The sequence below is a fragment of the Cherax quadricarinatus genome, chromosome 9, assembly GCF_038502225.1.
Source record: "Cherax quadricarinatus isolate ZL_2023a chromosome 9, ASM3850222v1, whole genome shotgun sequence".
NCBI lineage: Eukaryota > Metazoa > Arthropoda > Malacostraca > Decapoda > Parastacidae > Cherax > Cherax quadricarinatus.
Genome location: NC_091300.1, coordinates 55435281 through 55456882, shown reverse-complemented (window position 1 = coordinate 55456882; position 21602 = coordinate 55435281). Strand labels below are relative to the sequence as shown.

The following is a 21602-nucleotide window of genomic DNA, read 5'->3' as shown; positions in this document are numbered from 1 at the left end:
CGAATTATTTGCCTTCAGTACTTTTTCCATGCTCTAGCACACTTGACTTTGGCCTCTCCACATCTCTGGATAAACCATGGCTCACTCCGGTCTTTCCAGTGTTTCTTTAGCCCCTTCCCACGAACTTCTCCTCTGCCTCCTTGCACTTTGCAGTCACGTGCTCCATAATTTCATTTACTGTCTAACCCTCTAGTTCTCTTACCCACTGTACCTCATGCAGAAATCGCCTCATGTGAGAGTAGTCCCCTTCTTGTGCTACATCTCATGTTATTATTAACTCTATAACATATTCGACACTCAGGACCACATGATTGCTAGCGGCGAGGGGCATTTCGTATGTGATTTCCCTTATGTCTGAACTGTGCAAGTTGAATACCAGGTCCAGACTTGCTGGTTCATCGTTTCACTTCTCTCTGGTTGGTCTATAAAGCTTTCCAGCGCCGCCTCCAGCACCTTGGCTCTCTACGTCTCTGGTTCCCCCATGTGGTTGTGGATTTTCTCAGTCTGTTTCCTTGTGGTTAAAATCTTCCATGATAAGCAAATTTGTTCTTCTCATGTGGGCCCTTTTGGTCACTTCGGTTAGTGTGGCCACTATCGTGCTGTTGCTCTCATCATATTCTTGTCTTGGTCTCCTGCTGTTTGTTGGTGGGATGTACATCACTCGGATCATCACCTATGTATTCATCCTCCCCTTTACCTCTGACTAGTCCTCCCATCTCGTCAAAATTCCACTGGTTTTTAATGAGCTGTGCAACCTCCTCCTCCCCCCTCTGGCCCCCATATCTTTCCTCAGGATTTGATATTCAGATAGGAAGATCACATCTGTTATCACCCCTCTGAGCTTTGTCTCGGTGAGTGCTATGATGTCTGGGGATGTCTCAGTGATTCTTTCTTGCCATTCATCCCCCTTATTTATTACTCCATCTGTGTTGATATCCATACCTTCAGCTTCTTTTCCAGAATTGCATTTGGGGGTGCATGAGGGTTAGTGCAGGCTTCTCTGTTGGTAACTGCTCTGCCTCTCCTTCCTACCCTTTTCGCCTTCTCAGTCTTTCTCTCTCAGTTGTTCCCATTCTTTTTGTGTTCTGTCACAGTCGAGGTACACTCTCTGGTATTTTGAGGAATCCTTTAACAGTAGTTTCCTCTGTAGGATCTTGTTTTGTGCCATTTCTGTTCTGAATATAAATTTGATTGCACAGTTATTTTCCCTTGAGTACAGTTTTAAGTTGTCAATCTCTTTTATTTCTTTCTGTTTTCTTTCATCAAATATTTTCCTTTCTGTCTCATGGAAGCTATGAATAATAAGCTACCTCTCCCTCTCCTCTTCCCATTTCATTTCGATGTGTACTCATTTATTGTGTACTCGCCTATTTATGGTTACATGACTCGAGCCACAGTTCCTGGCACTGTCTCTTCACTGGTCGCTACTAGGTCCGCTCTCTCCCTGCTCCATAAGCTTTATCATATCTCTTAAGTCTGTATATGGATCCTGTCTCCCCTACATCACTCTCCAGATTATTCCACTTCCTAACAACTCTTTGACTGAAGAAATACTTCCTAACATCCCTGTGACTCACATGAATCTTAAACTTTCAGTTGTGACCCCTTGTTGCTGTGCTCCCATCTCTGAAACATCCTGTCCCTATTCATCTTTTCAATTCTTCTCAGTATTTTATTATGTTGTTATCATATCCTCCCTCTTTCCCCTGTCTTCCAGTGTCGTCAGGTCGATTTTCCTTAGCCTCTCCTCGTAGGACATACCCCTTAGCACTTTCTATAATTCTTGACGTGCTTGACTAGGTGCATTTCCATACTGAGGCTGCATACTCTAATATGGGTTTGACATACACGGCGTACAGGCGCCCACGTGTAGCAGCAGTTATTGGGTTGATGTGTGCCTCAGGAGATGCACTAGGTATTATACTCACCCCAAGATTCTTTTCCTTGGGTGATGTTTACAGTATTTGGCCACCTAGCCTGTACTCTGTCTGCTGTCTTCTTTGACCTTCCCCAATAATCATAACTTTTCACTTGGTGGGGTTAAACTCCAGGAGCCAGTTTCTGGACCAGCCTTGCAGCTTGTCCAAATCCCTTTGTAGTCCTTCCTGATCCAAATCCGATTAAATTCATCTCATTAGTATCACCTTTCCTGTTATTCCTGTCTGGTCCTCCAGCTTTTGCATTAATCTCTTGTGCGGAACTGTGTGAAAGACTTCCGACAGTCCAAGAAAATGCAATCTATCCACCTCTCTCTCACCCTCTCTCTCTCTCTCTGTCTCTGTCTCTCTCTCTCTCTCTCTCTCTCTCTCTCTCTCTCTCTCTCTCTTATCCTATTTCTGTCACCTTGTAAAACTGCTGCAGAAGTGATCTCGTTGTTGTCCACCTCTAGCGATCAGCTGAATTCAATATTCACCCCGATGGTCCTCCGTGAGTGAGGTTTCTAGTTTTTTTCCCTTATCCTGTATTCGGTCTGCGGTCTTCTTTGTCCTTCCCCAAACATCATAACTTTGCACTCGCTCAGGTTAAACTTCTGCAGCTCCTGCCAGACCAGATCAATTTGTTGCCTTACTTGGTCCAGGTCTACTTACTTTCTCATTAGTTTCACGTTATCTGCGAACAGAGATATCTCTGACACTATCCCTTTCGTCATGTCATTTACGTTTACAAGACATCATCCTCACTAACGAAATCGTAATACGATTGCAAAAAAAAAAAAAACTCGTTACGGGGGGAGGGGGGGACTGAACTCGCTGTGGGTCCTAAAACTCCAGACCGACGCGTTAGCCAGCTGACCCAGTGACTAACGCGCAGGTTTGGAGTTTTACGACTCGCTCGCCGTAAGTTCAATCCCCACCAGTACCGTGTTTTTTTTCTAGTCCTCATCTTTTTGGAACATCACTTGTCACATGCACACATTCTGACACTTCATGGACCATCACTTGTTTCCCTTCTGTCAGGTATATCTTGATCTGTCACTGTGCTCTCTCTGTTATTCCTGCATGTTCCTCAGTCTTATTACTTATTTTTTTGTCCGGTATTGTGTCAAAGTTTTGCTATTGTCCAAGAAGTAATCATCCCATCCCTCTCTCTCCTGGCTAACTTTTGTTATCATGTGGCAGAACTCTAATACGTTTGTCATAAATGATTTGCAATCTCGAACGCCGCGTTCGTCGTCATGCAAGAACTCGAATATTTAAGTTAAATGTTACTCCATCTTAAATCTTCACTATTTTTAATGCAATATCCTTTAGTTGTTAAAGAGTTTTTTTATTTTTATCTCGCACCAGTAACAAATATTCAGAAATTATTAATAAATAGACCATTTAATTACAAAGGTTACAAAAAATTTAATTTTTTCTGAATGAGTTGGTCACTCTGGATGGTGTAATGTGTGACGATGGTTGCATCTTAAAACACTAGGCTCATTAACACAGTAACGATCACTACACACTAACTAATAACATTTAATAAGTATTGCCCTCGTAAACTGAAAGATCATACCAAAATAAGCATTATCCCTGAATAAGTCATAATTAAATTGGAGGTTAACAGAGTTCTCAAATACCAGAGAGCACTATATTTCTTTAATTTTTAATATCATTGAATAATCACTAAAAATAAACATGCTCATTATATTAGTATTTTCTCAAGAGAATAAGCAGCAACTTTACTCATTATATCTGAAACTTCATCACAGTGTGCCCTTAAATTGTCATTTGTTTGCGATTATCACATTAAGTAGTTGATTACATTAAGATTATAGAGTGATACAGTATACGGACACATACCTTTACGTATTTAATTAGGAAGTAACGAGTATACTTGTTACAGATGCAACATGTACGTACACCTGCCATACAGTCCCCGAGGAAGTCAGCCACTGTGGGTGGCTTCCTGGACACCGCGTCGAGGGTTCCTTCACACCTCAAACATCCCGCTCTTCCCTGACAAGTTCTCAAAGTGAGTTACGTAGTATATTTTTTGTACGTTTTCTTCTTAAAATACAGTTGACGATATACGTAAGGAATTAAAGAACACAGTCTTGTCCAGATTAATTCTTAAATTAATATTATAAAGCGAATTTACATGTACATCAAATATTCGGTCAAAGGTTATATATAATAAAATAAAAAAACAAAATAATCATAAATGTGAAGGCAAAAGTTATGGATCTAAACGAGTGAATAAGATCAAAAACAAACTGAAAATTATCGAGGAAATAGAAAACGTTTATATATGGCCCATAAATTGGATGAGTTCCATTCACTCTTTGAAATCCCAGAGTGAAATGTTTTGTGTAAGTTTAATAATTATTTTCCTGGATCCTTGTCTTTTAAAGTGAATATTCTGAAGCTTGTGAATGATCATTAACTTGTTCCTTATTCACTGAATGGTCACTGTATATTACCAGGAAAATAATATATATAGATGTGCATTGGTGGTTGTGAGATCCCAGAGAGATATCCCCATCTTACGTAAGTACAGTCTCCTGTACATCAGTACAGTCTTCTGTACATCAGTACAGTCTTCTGTACATCAGTACAGTCTTCTGTACATCAGTACAGTCTCCTGTACATCAGTACAGTCTTCTGTACATCAGTACAGTCTTCTGTACATCAGTACAGTCTTCTGTACATCAGTACAGTCTTCTGTACATCAGTACAGTCTTCTGTACATCAGTACAGTCTCCTGTACATCAGTACAGTCTTCTGTATATCAGTACAGTCTCCTGTACATCAGTACAGTCTCCTGTACATCAGTACAGTCTACTGTACATCAGTACAGTCTCCTGTACATCAGCACAGTCTCCTGTACATCAGTACAGTCTCCTGTACATCAGTACAGTCTATTGTACATCAGTACAGTCTCCTGTACATCAGTACAGACTCCTGTACATCAGTACAGTCTCCTGTACATCAGTACAGTCTCCTGTACATCAGTACAGTCTCCTGTACATCAGTACAGTCTCCTGTACATCAGTACAGTCTCCCGTACATCACTACAGTCTCCTGTACATCAGTACATTCTCTCGTACATCAGTACAGTCTCCTGTACATCAGTACAGTCTCCTGTACATCAGTACAGTCTCCTGTACATCAATACAGTCTCCTGTACATCAGTACATTCTCATGTACATCAGTACAGTCTCCTGTACATCAGTACAGTCTCCTGTACATCAGTACAGTCTCCTGTACATCAGTACAGTCTCCTGTACATCAGTACAGTCTCATGTACATCAGTACATTCTCCTGTACATCAGTACAGTCTCCTGTACATCAGTACAGTCTCCTGTACATCAGTATAGTCTCCTGTACATCAGTACAGTCTCCTGTACATCAGTACAGTCTCCTGTACATCAGTACAGTCTCCTGTACATCAGTATAGTCTCCTGTACATCAGTACAGTCTCCTGTACATCAGTACATTCTCCTGTACATCAGTACAGTCTCCTGTACATCAGTACAGTCTCCTGTACATCAGTACAGTGTCCTGTACATCAGTACAGTCTCCTGTACATCAGTACAGTGTCCTGTACATCATCAGTACAGTCTCCTGTACATCAGTACAGTGTCCTGTACATCAGTACAGTCTCCTGTACATCAGTACAATCTCCTGTACATCAGTACAGTGTCCTGTACATCAGTACAGTCTCCTGTACATCAGTACAGTCTCCTGTATATCAGTACAGTGTCCTGTACATCAGTACAGTCTCCTGTACATCAGTACAGTCTCCTGTACATCAGTATAGTCTCCTGTATATCAGTACAGTGTCCTGTACATCAGTACAGTCTCCTGTACATCAGTACAGTCTCCTGTATATCAGTACATTCTCCTGTGCATCAGTACAGTCTCCTGTACATCAGTACAGTCTCCTGTACATCAGTACAGGCGACACCAATAGTTCAGAGTGTGGTATGGAGTTCTAACAGCTAAATATTACCACAGTAGTCCTAGAGAGAATCAAGTTATCACATGGACACTAATACCCAATTTAAAAATATATGCAAATTTAGAATTACTCGGTTCAAAAACTAATTCAAAACTTCCACTAAGAAAGATTACCTTTGAAAGCAGACTTAAGAGACATTTTCTTGTTAACTCCTTCTAAAGTTTACCAATTCATAAAGTTCGAAGTTGATCACAATTTACATTGGTAAGTGATAAGCGTTGAAGCCAATTTATCACAGAAAAACTGGTCCTTCAAAATGTTCCCTTTTTCCTTGAAAAAAAAAGGAAATTGGGACCTACAGAAGTCGAAAGAATTCCATCTTTTCTACGTAAGAATGGACAGTGTTAAGGCAGAAATTAGTAAGTAGTTATGTATGCAATTAAATTTGTATGATTTAAACTTTGGGTATATAACATAAATTATTTTATAATGGTCTTAAGGAAACACTGATGTTATGTGTACATAGAAGTACATTAACCTGGGATATACCAATAATATAAAAAAACTGTAACATATTTCTGTTAAGAAAAGGCATTTTTCAGCAGGTTCAGCAGGTATGATATATAAAACATTCTCAAGATAATAATAAAGCGGAGCTTCCGTCGAGTAAACCACGTCACACTATAAGTTTAAAGCATATTAAACGAGTTATTCTCTAGTTATTATACAGAATTCAACAAAATTTGTTCCTACACAGAAATGTTTTATTAAGATCACTTGATGTATCAGTTGTTAAAGACTAATGTAGCTCAATAATGTTTTATTCTAATCAGGAAAGAACACTAAACCAGGAGGGTTTATATAGAGCCTTTGGATTTTGAGGCCTTTATACTCGATCCAAGGAAGATGAGGACAGGTCCTGTTGCTTGGATCAAGAACCGCTCAAAAGACAAAGTTTTGCAATTATATAATATACTACGCCATTTCCAAACTGCATCAACACATTCCATTAACAACATCAGCCGCCTTCTAAGTATGATACATGAATGTTCAAATCTTGAAGACTATCAAAAGATGCCAAGAGACACCAATTTCCAACCCTGGATCAGGTTCTGGTCCACCATGAGTCTTGGTCACAGACCGGGCCTCGGGGGCGTTGACTCCCAAAATCCTCTCCAGGTAAACTCCAGGTATATAAATATGAGCAGAGAGCACCGGCGCTGTCAACTGTACTATGAAAGTTCAGCTAGTAATAGTTGACCAAGGCTAAAAATTTGAAGCTGTTGAAGCTGTTTGAAGGTGCTCTGGTGGCCTGGTGGTTAACGCTCTCGCTTCACACGGTGAGCGCCTGGGTTCGATTCCCAGCCAGAGTAGAAACATTGGACGTGTTTCTTTCCACCTGTTGTCTATGTTCCCCATCAGTAAAATGGGTACCTGGGTGTTAGTCGACTGGTGTGGGTCGCATCCTGGGACACTGACCTAAGGAGGCCTGGTCACAGACCGGGCCGCGGGGGCGTTGACCCCCGGAACTCTCTCCAGGTAATCTCCAGATGAAACTTCCTCTAAATTATAAATGATAACCTTGACGGAAGTTACAACAGTGTAAAAAATAGAACACTACTTCTAAAACTGTACCTCCTTAGGCACGCTAAACTCTTGGAAAAGAAGAACATTAAAAATGCTAGTCTTCGATTGTCTCAGTTATCGCATATCTATTCTGTTTAAAAAAAAATTTACAGTCCACTAGGAAAAACATTTGATTTCGTGTAATCTAAGAAAGTCCAATTTGATAATTCCATAAAACTTAAAACTTGGCAGGTACATAGTCTACATTCAATAAAAAACACAACTGGTATTAAAATGCAACAAATGTCTGAAGCCGACCAGGAAAGTCATTCTCTAGTTATTATGAAGAAACCAATTTATTAATTAAATGGCATTTTAAAACTTACTTAGATCAAAGAGAAAGTCAAACTTTCTTTTAATGAAGTGTATCAACACTGAAGGTTTGAACCTTATCAAAAAAGTCATTCTCTAGTATTTTCTCTGACTCCTACAATTCTAAGATTATTTTTAACTTCATTAAAATTTTAAATTTGCACATAATAAGTCGTTAATTATAGAGCATTATTTTTCTGGTTAAAAACATCAATAATAAGCAGCATTATTTACTTAGTTAATGGAAATTACTATCACTATATATTTAATAATATTGGTAAACTAGAACTTATGAATCCCAGTAATAAGACGAACTTTATTTTCTGGTAAAAACACATAGGGTGAAAATTGGAAGCTGATAAGAAGACATTTTCCAGTTACTACATATTCCAAGTTTGTTGAAAAAAAGTACATTGACAAATGTGCCATCGCACAAAACGAAACTTAATGGGCATTATCCTTTTAAGATTCATCATCCATTAAATATTGATGTCATTCTGAAGAGGAAAACTCAAATATATTTAACGTGACTAAATGGAAGACAAAATTTGACACGATATTACTCAAAGATTGTCAAATGTGTTCCTACACATTTAAATTTGACTCAGTAATATAGTGGAATTAGGAGACATCTTTCCTGAACCTTTGAAGTTAGGTTACAGAGGACTTTTAGTTGTCAGATTCGTGCCATAACTCCAGGAACGGACTGGATAACTTGGATCAGAGGACAATTATTACTAAAATCTTATCCTAGTTGTCTTACATCAACATTAGAAATTTGAAGCTGACTGGATGAGACTTTTTCCTGTAATGATCGAAATATAACGAAAAGCTAGAGAAAAAAATTAAGTCATTCACTTAAAAGACCCTTTTCGACGATACTTAATAATAAGTACATGTATTTCGGTCACTACGCAGCCCGAGAATAGTATCCCCGTACTGCATAACATCGCCTCCTTGTACGTTAATGCATCAGTACACGCGGAAAGATTAAAGCAGAGTTTGGCATAAGTATTAGTGATGAAGAATCGAAATGAATAAGATTTTGTATTCAAAAGTCATGACACAGACACTTCAAAAGCAGTTTTGAAGCCAAATTTATGAAAAATATTTTATCTCAGAGAGATCAATATCCTAAAATATCCCAGTAAATTAAGGTTCATGAGAGTCATAAGTTGACTTATTAAGCGATCAGTGTTGAAAAGTAAAGGAACTCAGGTCAAACACTGAAAAATTATCGCTTGAAAATCAGTATTTCAATTCCGTCAGTTTGATTAAATTTTCCATGTATTGAGGTCAATATATGGAAAATTTAATAAAAAATTTCTCTAAGATTTACTAAGGTTTAAGTAAGAAAGTTTATATTAGATAAATAATTAAGATATATTAAGAAAGTCAAACACAGTAATATATTAGTGATCAAAGAAGATACTCCTCGACTATTTCACAGAAATTAATGTAATTAATACAATTGGCGTATTAAAACTTACACAACATAATACTCTTTTATATGCTTGTTACATTAACTTGTCCTAAAGACTATTGTTAAAAATTTATTTATGTATATTAAACTTACATAAAACTTAATATAATTAATTATTAATTCGCTGCAGGTAGAAAGTAAAAGTCAAGTGTATAGGTTCGCCATCGATCATTTTATATGAAAAATTTATATTCGGAGTAAATTACTTTATACTAGATATATTATGGTCACTACGCAAACCGAGGATGGTATGTGTATTACGTAGTAACAATGGGATGGTATGTGTATTACGTAGTAACAATGGGATGGTATGTGTATTACGTAGTAACAATGGGATGGTATGTGTATTACGTAGTAACAATGGGATGGTATGTGTATTACGTAGTAACCATGGGATTGTATGTGTATTACGTAGTAACAATGGGATGGTATGTGTATTACGTAGTAACCATGGGATGGTATGTGTATTACGTAGTAATAATGGGAGGGTATGTGTATTACGTAGTAACCATGGGATGGTATGTGTATTACGTAGTAATAATGGGATGGTATTTGTAGTACGTAGTAACAATGGGATGGTATGTGTATTACGTAGTAACCATGGGATGGTATGTGTATTACGTAGTAACCATGGGATGGTATGTGTATTACGTAGTAACCATGGGATGGTATGTGTTTTACGTAGTAACCATGGGATGGTATGTGTATTGCGTAGTAACCATGGAATGGTATGAGTATTGCGTAGTAACCATGGGATAGTATGAGTATTGCGTAGTAACCATGGGATAGTATGAGTATTGCGTAGCAATCATGGGATGGTATGTGTATTACGTAATAACCATGGGATGGTATGTGTATTACGTAGTAACCATGGGATGGTATGTGTATTGCGTAGTAACCATGGGATGGTATGTGTATTGCGTAGTAACCATGGGATAGTATGAGTATTGCGTAGTAACCATGGGATAGTATGAGTACTGCGTAGTAACCATGGGATAGTATGAGTATTGCGTAGTAACCATGGGATAGTATGAGTATTGCGTAGTAACAATGGGATAGTATGAGTACTGCGTAGTAACCATGGGATAGTATGAGTATTGCGTAGTAACCATGGGATAGTATGAGTATTGCGTAGTAACCATGGGATAGTATGAGTACTGCGTAGTAACCACCATGGGATAGTATGAGTATTGCGTAGTAACCATGGGATAGTATGAGTATTGCGTAGTAACCATGGGATAGTATGAGTATTGCGTAGTAACCATGGGATGGTATGAGTATTGCGTAGTAACCATGGGATAGTATGAGTACTGCGTAGTAACCACCATGGGATAGTATGAGTATTGCGTAGTAACCATGGGATAGTATGAGTATTGCGTAGTAACCATGGGATAGTATGAGTATTGCGTAGTAACCATGGGATGGTATGAGTACTGCGTAGTAACGTAGGTCCCAGAGCGTCAATGTTGGAGGAGTTTGCAATAAGTTTATAATTCTGTTAACATAAGCGTTGATAATTTGAAGCAAATCAGATTTGACAATGACAAGTTGTCACACTGACACAAACATCTCTATTTTTTGAGTAAAAATTGTAAATTGTGACACATACAACCATAATCAAATTTAAACTAAAGACAGAGTGTCGTGTTATGTCAGATCGACCAATAACTTAAAATTCACCAGCATATTAAGCGTGAATACACTCAGAGCTTGAATTATCAAGCAATCAGAGTTGAAGGATGAAGACAACTAGACGAGGCACTCAGATATTCTTACATAAAACCAATATTTAAATTTTACCAGTTTTTTATATAAAAAAAGGGGGGGGGGAGGAATCCAGACAAACACAGCGTTTAATTTTTAAGTATATATCTAAGTAATTAAGTAAGATTTATTAAATGAAGATTATGTTGATTTAAGCTGGGATAAACCAGTATAGTCGAGCAGTGTGATTTATTTCACGGACATCAATTTTATTATTAAAACTTGCATATTAAAGCTTACACAGCTTAACATCAAGACGAAGCTTTCATTGAGGAAAACACATCAGCACAGAGTTTAGAGCCGACCAGAGAAAGTTATATCAAGTTTTGGCACAAAATCCACCAGACAGCGACTGTGGAATGTGACGTATTCAGATTCTGTTCTGACAAGAGAAAGTTACGTTCAGTTACTTGGATCAAGACCGTCCAGTTACTTGGATCAAGATCGTCCAGTTACTTGGATCAAGATCGTCCAGTTACTTGGATCAAGATCGTCCAGTTACTTGGATCAAGACCGTCCAGTTACTTGGATCAAGATCGTCCAGTTACTTGGATCAAGACCGTTCAGTTACTTGGATCAAGACCGTCCAGCTACTTGGATCAAGACCGTTCAGTTACTTGGATCAAGACCGTTCAGTTACTTGGATCAAGACCGTCCAGCTACTTGGATCAAGACCGTCAAGTTACTTGGATCAAGACCGTTCAGTTACTTGGATCAAGACCGTCCAGTTACTTGGATCAAGACCGTTCAGTTACTTGGATCAAGACCGTCCAGTTACTTGGATCAAGATCGTCCAGTTACTTGGATCAAGACCGTCCAGTTACTTGGATCAAGACCATCCAGTTACTTGGATCAAGACCGTCCAGTTACTTGGATCAAGACCATCCAGTTACTTGGATCAAAACGCAGAATGTTATCTCACACTCCATTAACAACACCAACCTTCTTCTAAGAAGGAAAGGAGATCATTTAAGTTGTTCTCTAACTGTTAAATCTTACCAAGAGTATAAAAAAAAATATTTATGTTGGCCTATGGTGGTTCCAGTTTGTCTTTTTATTTATGGACGGAACTGGTAAAATTGAATTAATTGAGAAAATTTTTGAACGCCTCATACAATTGCCTTAATTCTTCAACACTTATTATTTGATTTCTTAAGTTCTCAGCGATTTCAAATTTAATATTCTGGCATTTTTTTTTTGTTGGGGGGGGCGTATAATGATCTATCTGTGATAAGAGAATTCTTTCTCAGTTTGGCTTCAAAGATGCAGTTTCTTCTTGGAAAGTTTGAATTAGTTTAGGATTGTTTAAGTATTTCCTAATTTGTCATATTTAATTGATGAAATTGAAGTATTATTGAACGTATGATAACTTAATAATATCAAATAAGATTCACTTCAAATATTCGGACTTTCTTGTATTAGAAACTTATGTCACACTCAGCACTAATATTTTCGCGAGTATTAACCTACAGGAGACTAGGGTCACGTAATGTTTACCTTGGATCGCGCAGACAGAAATCACGCAGTTTATTTTATTTAACAGCCAGACCGTCTCAAATTAATGCAAGACGACCTATAATAGAAAATACATTAAAAAATGCGAAGATTTCAAAAGAGCCTTGAAAGTAGTGTGTACCTGCGTATCCTTCAGAGTGCAGGCACTGCTGGTTGTACCTTCTCCAGGACACTAGTAGGTGTGTGCTTGTACCTCCTCCAGGACACTAGTAGGTGTGTGCTTGTACCTTCTCCAGGACACTAGTAGGTGTGTGTTTGTACCTCCTCCAGGACACTACCCGGTGTGTGCTTGTACCTCCCTCAGGACACTAGCAGGTGTGTGCTTGTACCTCCTCCAGGACACTAGCAGGTGTGTGCTTGTACCTCTTCCAGGACATTACCCGGTGTGTGCTTGTACCTCCTCCAGGACACTACCCGGTATGTGCTTTTACCTCCTCCAGGACACTACCCGGTGTGTGCTTGTACCTCCCTCAGGACACTAGCAGGTGTGTGCTTGTACCTCCTCCAGGACACTAGCAGGTGTGTGCTTGTACCTCTTCCAGGACATTACCCGGTGTGTGCTTGTACCTCCTTCAGGACACTACCCGGTATGTGCTTTTACCTCCTCCAGGACACTACCCGGTGTGTGCTTGTACCTCCCTCAGGACACTAGCAGGTGTGTACTTGTACCTCCTCCAGGACACTAGCAGGTGTGTGCTTGTACCTCTTCCTGGACATTACCCGGTGTGTGCTTGTACCTCCTCCAGGACACTACCCGGTATGTGCTTTTACCTCCTCCAGGACACTACCCGGTGTGTGCTTGTACCTCCTCCAGGCCACTAGCAGGTGTGTGCTTGTACCCCCTCCAGGACACTACCCGGTGTGTGCTTGTACTTCCTCCAGGACACTAGCAGATGTGTGCTTGTACCTCCTCCAAGACACTACCCAGTGTGTACTTGTACCTCCTCCAAGACACTAGCAGGTGTGTGCTTGTACCTCCTCCAGAACACTAGCAGGCGTGTGCTTGTACCTCCTCCAGGACACTACCCGGTGTCTGCTTGTACCTCCTCCAGGACACTAGCAGGTGTGTGCTTGTACCTCCTCCAGGACACTAGCAGGTGTGTGCTTGTACCTCCTCCAGGACACTACCCGGTTTGTGCTTGTACCCCCTCCAGAACACTACCCGGTGTGTGCTTGTACCTCTTCCAGGACATTGCGCGGTGTGTGCTTGTACCCCCACCAGGACACTAGCAGGTGTGTGCTTGTACCTCCTCCAGGACACTAGCAGGTGTGTGATTGTACGTCTCTCAGTAGTACCAGTTACCAGTAACCAGTTACCAGTAGATGACTCACTACCAACCGTCTGGGTGAATCACTGACTGTTATTCACGTTGTTGCTGACCATAGCATGTTTTTGAACACCGCTCACCCCTAGGCACTGGTGGGTCAGTCGGAGATAGAGAGGAGAGAGAGGCAGGGCGGCTGATGGTGCTTCCCATATTTTCCGTTATAATTATACGTACTAACCAGCCTACGTGAGTGTTTTTACCCCATCCACGTTATCGAACCCACATGACAATTTGGTGGCAGTGGTGCGAGGCGTGGATTTACGGGTATTTCCGACGTTAGAAGATTGTTTGTGGGGTGCCGGCAGGTCAGAGGTGAACCACCACCTCCAGCTAGCTGCTTACCACCCTGTGTCAATCCAGCCTGCAAGCCTGTTGCAGCCTCTTTTCAAGCTTCCTGGCTTAGTTCGTGTGCTAATTGCTCAATCTCCAAGGGTTTGACCAGGATTTTGCAATTAAGCCAGCCAGTAAGCCAGTGTGTAGAAGTGAGCGCTTGCCAGCCTGCCTCAGCCTATCATCCAGCCTGTCTCCTGTCATCCACCTGCTCCTTCATGCTGTATGCATCGTTACACGTCTTCCAGTCAGCCATTCTCGTGGGTTAAGCCAGTCAGCCAACCCAGCTTCTAACCCAGCTGAGAGAGAGAAGTAAGCCATGCAAGTTCCTCTGAAGTATTGTCTCATATGTCACTTTGTGCTCCCAGTTGGATGCTAAGAATGGTCTTTACCATCCCTGTGGCATATTGTGACTTAGTTAAGCCACCTTCGTGAGTGGTGAGACTGTGCGCCAGTGAGCGCCAGCCAGTTGAGTCATGCTCCCTACACCCACCCGCCACCCACTCCCCACCTCATCTACCTGTGGGTTTTTTTCCACCCTTGTACCGGGTCCTAGTACTGTTTTGGCTCACATAATTGGTCAAGAGATTGTAGCTGTGCACCAACGATAAAGCCAGTTATGTGAGTTCACCTAGAAAGCGCATTTCTTCTCGACAACAGTGTGAGTGTAGGAGGAATCATCACCCGCACAGGACCACGTCTTCACCTCATCACTCGTCACTGCCCGTCTACCACTCCAGACTTCAGTGATAATTTTCTGTTTAGAGACATTTTCCTTGCATTTAAAGGCATTTGCGTGTGTGAGACATTTACAGTGAATTTCTTGTGTACTCTAAGCCTTGTGTTTTCAGTGTAGACTCAGTGTTTCTTTGACCAATTATTTTTGCAATATTTTTCAGTGTTATCGCTCATCTCTCGTGTTTCACTTTTATGTTTTTTATCTGTGTTTTTTTTTATGCTACTCCCTGCCTTTAGTAAGTATTATTTTGTAGTGTTCAAGTGTATTCCTTGTTTCTGTGAAGTATTTTGTTCCTTGCCCCAGTCATTCACTGCGTGTGAAATAATTCATTCATTATTTTTATCTTGTATTCTTTCAGCATTGTATTCTCCAGTATTTGTCATTATTGTAGTTCCTGCAGTGTTATTCACCCCAGTATACTAAATTATCCATTTATTTCTATGTGTACCTTTTTTTTATTTTTTTTCGTATACCAGCAGTGTCTCATTCCCTTGATTTTTTCCCAGACTTGTGTACCATTATTTTTGCCAGCAATTTTTGTCGTACCAGTCACAGCAAGATTTTGTTGTAAGAACATAACTAATAAGTGTTGTGTGCCCCACCACTTGTAAGTGTTATGTGCCCCGCCACTTGTAAGCGTTGTGTGCCCCACCACTTGTAAGTGTCGTGTGCCCCGCCACTTGTAAGTGTTATGTGCCCTGCCACTTGTAAGTGTTATGTGCCCTGCCACTTGTAAGTGTTATGTGCCCCGCCACTTGTAAGTGTTATGTGCCCCGCCACTTGTAAGTGTTATGTGCCCCGCCACTTGTAAGTGTCATGTGCCCCGCCACTTGTAAGCGTTGTGTGCCCCGCCACTTGTAAGTGTCGTGTGCCCCGCCACTTGTAAGTGTTGTGTGCCCCGCCACTTGTAAGTGTTGTGTGCCCCGCCACTTGTAAGTGTTGTGTGCCCCGCAACTTGTAAGTGTTGTGTGCCCCGCAACTTGTAAGTGTTGTGTGCCCCGCCACTTGTAAGTGTTGTGTGCCCCGCAACTTGTAAGTGTTGTGTGCCCCGGCAACTTGTAAGTGTTGTGTGCCCCGCCACTTGTAAGTGTTGTGTGCCCTGCCACTTGTAAGTGTTGTGTGCCCCGCCACTTGTAAGTGTTGTGTGCCCAGCCACTTGTAAGTGTTGTGTGCCCCGCCACTTGTAAGTATTGTGTGCCCCAGCCACTTGTAAGTGTTGTGTGCTCCGCCACTTGTAAGTGTTGTGTGTCCTGCCACTTGTAAGTGTTGTGTGCCCAGCCACTTGTAAGTGTTGTGTGCCCTGCCACTTGTAAGTGTTGTGTGCCCCGCCGCTTGTAAGTGTTGTGTGCCCCGCCACTTGTAAGTGTTGTGTGCCCCGCCACTTGTAAGTGTTGTGTGCCCCGCCACTTGTAAGTGTTGTGTGCCCCGCCACTTGTAAGTGTTGTGTGCCCCGCCACTTGTAAGTGTTGTGTGCCCCGCCACTTGTAAGTGTTGTGTGCCCCGCCACTTGTAAGTGTTGTGTGCCCCGCCACTTGTAAGTGTTGTGTGCCCCGCCACTTGTAAGTGTTGTGTGCCCCGCCACTTGTAAGTGTTGTGTGCCCTGCCACTTGTAAGTGTTGTGTACCCCGCCACTTGTAAGTGTTGTGTGCCCAGCCACTTGTAAGTGTTGTGTGCCCCGCCACTTGTAAGTGTTGTGTGCCCCGCAACTTGTAAGTATTGTGTGCCCTGCCACTTGTAAGTGTTCTGTGCCCCGCCACTTGTAAGTGTTCTGTGCCCCGCCACTTGTAAGTGTTGTGTACCCCGCCACTTGTAAGTGTTGTGTGCCCCGCCACTTGTAAGTGTTGTGTGCCCCGCCACTTGTAAGTGTTGTGTGCCCCGCCACTTGTAAGTGTTGTGTGCCCCGCCACTTGTAAGTGTTGTGTACCCCGCCACTTGTAAGTGTTGTGTGCCCCGCCACTTGTAAGTGTTGTGTGCCACGCCACTTGTAAGTGTTGTGTGCCCCGCCACTTGTAAGTGTTGTGTACCCCGCCACTTGTAAGTGTTGTGTGCCCCGCCACTTGTAAGTGTTGTGTGCCCCGCCACTTGTAAGTGTTGTGTGCCCCACCACTTGTAAGTGTTGTGTGCCCCGCCACTTGTAAGTGTTGTGTGCCCCGCCACTTGTAAGTGTTGTGTGCCCCGCCACTTGTAAGTGTTGTGTGCCCCGCCACTTGTAAGTGTTGTGTGCCCCACCACTTGTAAGTGTTGTGTGCCCCGCCACTTGTAAGTGTTGTGTGCCCCACCACTTGTAAGTGTTGTGTGCCCCGCCACTTGTAAGTGTTGTGTACCCCGCCACTTGTAAGTGTTGTGTGCCCCACCACTTGTAAGTGTTGTGTGCCCCGCCACTTGTAAGTGTTGTGTGCCCCACCACTTGTAAGTGTTGTGTGCCCCGCCACTTGTAAGTGTTGTGTGCCCCGCCACTTGTAAGTGTTGTGTGCCCCGCCACTTGTAAGTGTTGTGTGCCCCGCCACTTGTAAGTGTTGTGTACCCCGCCACTTGTAAGTGTTGTGTACCCCGCCACTTGTAAGTGTTGTGTGCCCCGCCACTTGTAAGTGTTGTGTGCCCCGCCACTTGTAAGTGTTGTGTACCCCGCCACTTGTAAGTGTTGTGTGCCCCGCCACTTGCAAGTGTTACACTTCCAGTTTTGTTTCTTTATTTTTATTCATATTTTTCATATTTCTTTGAACAAATTCACTCTTAGTTTAATTTTAATTTTTTTTAACGTAAATTGTTTTCTTTTTCTTTGTTTGAGTAAAATTGTTTTGTTTAATTTAAAATTAAGAGTTAAAGTGTTCAATCAGTCTTTCTCCATATTTTTATTTTTATTATTTAACCTACATTTTCCCAGTGTAACTTTATTGCTGCAGTGATTATTTCTGAGTCTTATTTTGTTGCACTTGTTCTGCAGTGAATTATTTCTTTTATTGATATTTTTATGCATTATTATTCTCAGTTCATTATTGTTTGAGTCTCCTGTTTTTCATTTTATTATTTTTCCTAATATTGTCTCTGCATTATATTTTAATTTTGTTTATGCACTCTTAGAAAATATTTAAATTTCCCAATTATCTCCCTTTGCATACAATTTAGTGATTTTATTTTATACTTTTTACATTGAGACAATTTTATTAATTAATTTCTTTATTAGCAAGAGTAAGACAGCTCATTTTGCATTTAATTCAGCCTCCAGTAATGTTTTTAATTGTAAATTTCAATGTGTTGCTTTATCTTGGCCAACAGTCCTTTACATTGAGTTGTTCTTCCTCTTGCAGTGTATCTTAGACATTTTTTATTACTTCTGCAGAATTAGTTGCATCTCTTTTATTTCAATTTTAGCATTTTGTGTCATTTTTATTATTCATTATTTTTACCTTATTTGTTTTTGTGCAACTTCTTTGCCATTATGCCTCACATACCTTCAAGTGATACTTTAGTGGATGGCGACACTCAGACCTCTCAGGCTACTGCTGCTCCTGTCACCAGTCCTAGTTTCTTATCGACTGAGAGACTGTCCCAGTCACTTTCGAGTGCTCACTTAGTGTACCATGCCGGTCCAAGTAAACATGAATCAGCCTACAGTCCTAATATTCCCTTACTCACTGAAAGACAATACCTAGCTAGACAATGTGTTTGTTCTCACAGCTTGTATCTGAGACTCGTTAAAGTGCTGCGGAATGTGAAGTTCAGATTAAGTTCCTCTGTGAATTACTTATTAACGTAGCCGAGCGGTCAGGCACTAGTAATACTGCCACTCGTGTCTGGATTCCAGTCACAATATCGTGCATGCAGGATAGAGGAACCTCAGACAACCCTGGGTGCTGAGACTACTATCCCTGCGATGGCGACTTGTTCAAGTGGTCGTTCCTTCCAGGGGACGCTTTGTGAAGAACGTTACTTGTAATGAGTTATGCCATCTTTTGCTGATGTCACAAGCCGTTGCAGAAAGACGTTTCTGTGGCTAGTGTACTCACTCGAGTGTTGTTGCTGTTCCTTGTGTTCCAGATGGTGATACTATCCTCGTTGACAGTAATCCGTGTAATGTAAAAAGGTGTTTCTCGAGTAACCTTCACATGTTGTTAATGTTTGTAAGTGTAGTCTCCTTATAGTTGATACCTCGTGTCACTGTGTGCGACTCAGAATGAATACCAGTATTGTCGACCGTGTTCATTTCTTTTCCCCTGTGTTTGCAGTGAGAGATAGATCTGTTCTCTCCATTGCTCATATTGCATGTTATAGCGCTATTTTTGTCAACCGGGGAGAGTCATCCACTCCACCGTGTTTGTTCATTCCTCCAATAAGAACGAACAGATCCCATGTGGTCTGGTGTGATTAGATTCCTGCTCCAGGAAGATCTTATTCTGACTGTGGAGCCACCAGCACCCATCAGTGACTTTGTCATGAGCCAAGAATTACTGTATCGAACAGCCGAGTTGGGTACTCCTGGCAGAAGGGTATACCAGTTAGTAATTCCACAGTCACTAGTGAATGTAGCCTTACAGCTAGTTCACGATGTACCAGGTGTTGCTCACCCTGGTATGTATCGTTCAGTAAAACAAGCCAGATTGAAATACTTTTGGCCTCATATGGCAACTGATATTTCTGAGTATGTTAAGAAATGTAGTGTCTGCATGCAACATAAAGGTAATGCTAATGGTCCTAATCCAATCCAAGTGTATCCAACTACTAGCGAACCGTGGGAAAGAGTTGCGCTAGATCCGTTAACTAATTTCCAATGTTCCCTCCAGGGCAACAAACATCTCTGTGTTATGGTAGACCATTTCACCAGATATTGTGAGCAATTTCCTATTGCAGATAAGACTGCCGAGACAGTAGCTAAAGCGTTTAAAGAATGTATTATCTGCAGGCATACCACCCCTAAGTCCCTAGTAACAGATAATGGAGGTGAATTCTGTAATGAGATTCTTGAAAATTTTTGTACCTTGTACAAGATCTCTAAATCCGCCATTGTTCCTCATCATCCTGCCAGCAATGGGTTAGCGGAACGTACCAATAAGAAAGTACTTGATGTCTTGAGAGCCACTATCAATCCCAACAGTGAAACTTGGGATGAAGTTATACCTGATGTGTAGTGTGCTATAAATTCTGCTTACAATGTTTCCATAGGTGACACTCCACATTATGCATTGTATGGTGTAGATAAACGTTTGCCTTATGAGTTGTTATATTCTAATCCGAAACCAAATTACAACCCTGATGATTTCATAGCAACTCGTACCAGCTTAGCTCAAAGTGTCTTTAGAAGAATCCGTGAAACTTCATAAATCAACAACAGAATTTACAAGAGTCGCAAACACTCGAGCAAAGCCATCCAAAATCAAAGTAGGTTCGAGAGTTATGCTGACTAACTTTAGCAAAACGTCTGCAATGCATGATCATAAGTTTGTTGGTCCTTATCGAGTAGTCGAACATATCACTGGCAATAAGTATAAGGTTAGAGAAATTAGTACTGGTCAGTATAAAGAATCACATTTAGATCATATGAAGTTAATATGTGATGATAATGATGTTCCAACCCAGACTAATGTGACAGATTCTGACAATCCTCCTGATCCTGTACTCTCTACCTCTGAGACTCGGTCAGACGATCAACCTGAGTGTCGTTATTCCCTACGTACACGACAGGTATTGAGAAATCCTCAAGTATCATTTGTAACTACCAATTCAGAGCTGCCTCAAATACAGCATGAGTTAGCCAGTGCAACAGAGTTTGATCTTCCCAGAGATGACACCCATTCTGCATATGTCAATCTCACCCTAGCAGAGTTGGGGTTAAATGTAAATAACCTGCATAGATGAATAATTACAGTATCAACTTATCAAAATTCAAAAATTTATTTTTTGTGTTCACGTTCTCTCCGAATTCTGAGAGTTAACAGTCTAGATTTGAGTGCACTGAATCTGCCTTTCTGTTAAACACTTCTTTCTTTGAATATATTTCATTCTCAGAATCCGTAGATCACATGAATACAGATCAATCGATCAAATTTTTTTTTTATCACTTCTATTGTGTAATCCCAATGTTGAGTTTCATTTTATGAGTTGTGCTATATCGTACCTTATAATGCATTACAGTTTCATTACAGTAAGTTTCATTATAGTCAATTAAGTAAGCTTTCATTCCCATATTCTCCTTATGTTATAATGTTCAATTGTTGTGTACTTTGACATTGTATAGAATCAGCCCAAGCTGTACACCTGCCGTCTCTAGTTTGTAGTAGCTGTATGTTGGGATGACATACAATAGCGTCGCTGAGCTCTCAGTAGTACCAGTTACCAGTAACCAGTTACCAGTAGATGACTCACTACCAACTGTCTGGGTGAATCACTGACTGTTATTCACGTTGCTGCTGACCATAGCATGTTTTTGAACACCGCTCACCCCTAGGCACTGGTGGATCAGTCGGAGATAGAGAGCAGAGAGAGGCAGGGCAGCTGATGGTGCTTCCCATACTTTCTGTTATAATTATACGTACTAACCAGCCTACGTGAGTGTTTTTACCCCATCCACGTTATCGAACCCACATGCCACATCCTCCAGGACACTACCCGGTGTCTGCTT

At 41.1% G+C, this 21602-nt stretch overlaps 1 protein-coding gene across 1 annotated transcript in view; it reads left to right on the top strand.

Annotated features, from left to right (window-relative positions):
- LOC138852454 (probable glutamate receptor) overlaps window positions 1–21602 on the top strand; it is a 234986-nt gene that overhangs the window by 1594 nt on the left and 211790 nt on the right. The window contains exon 3 of the mRNA XM_070083128.1: window positions 3832–3960. Within this exon, the coding sequence (XP_069939229.1) occupies window positions 3832–3960 (129 nt within the window). The remainder of the gene's footprint in view (window positions 1–3831; window positions 3961–21602) is intronic.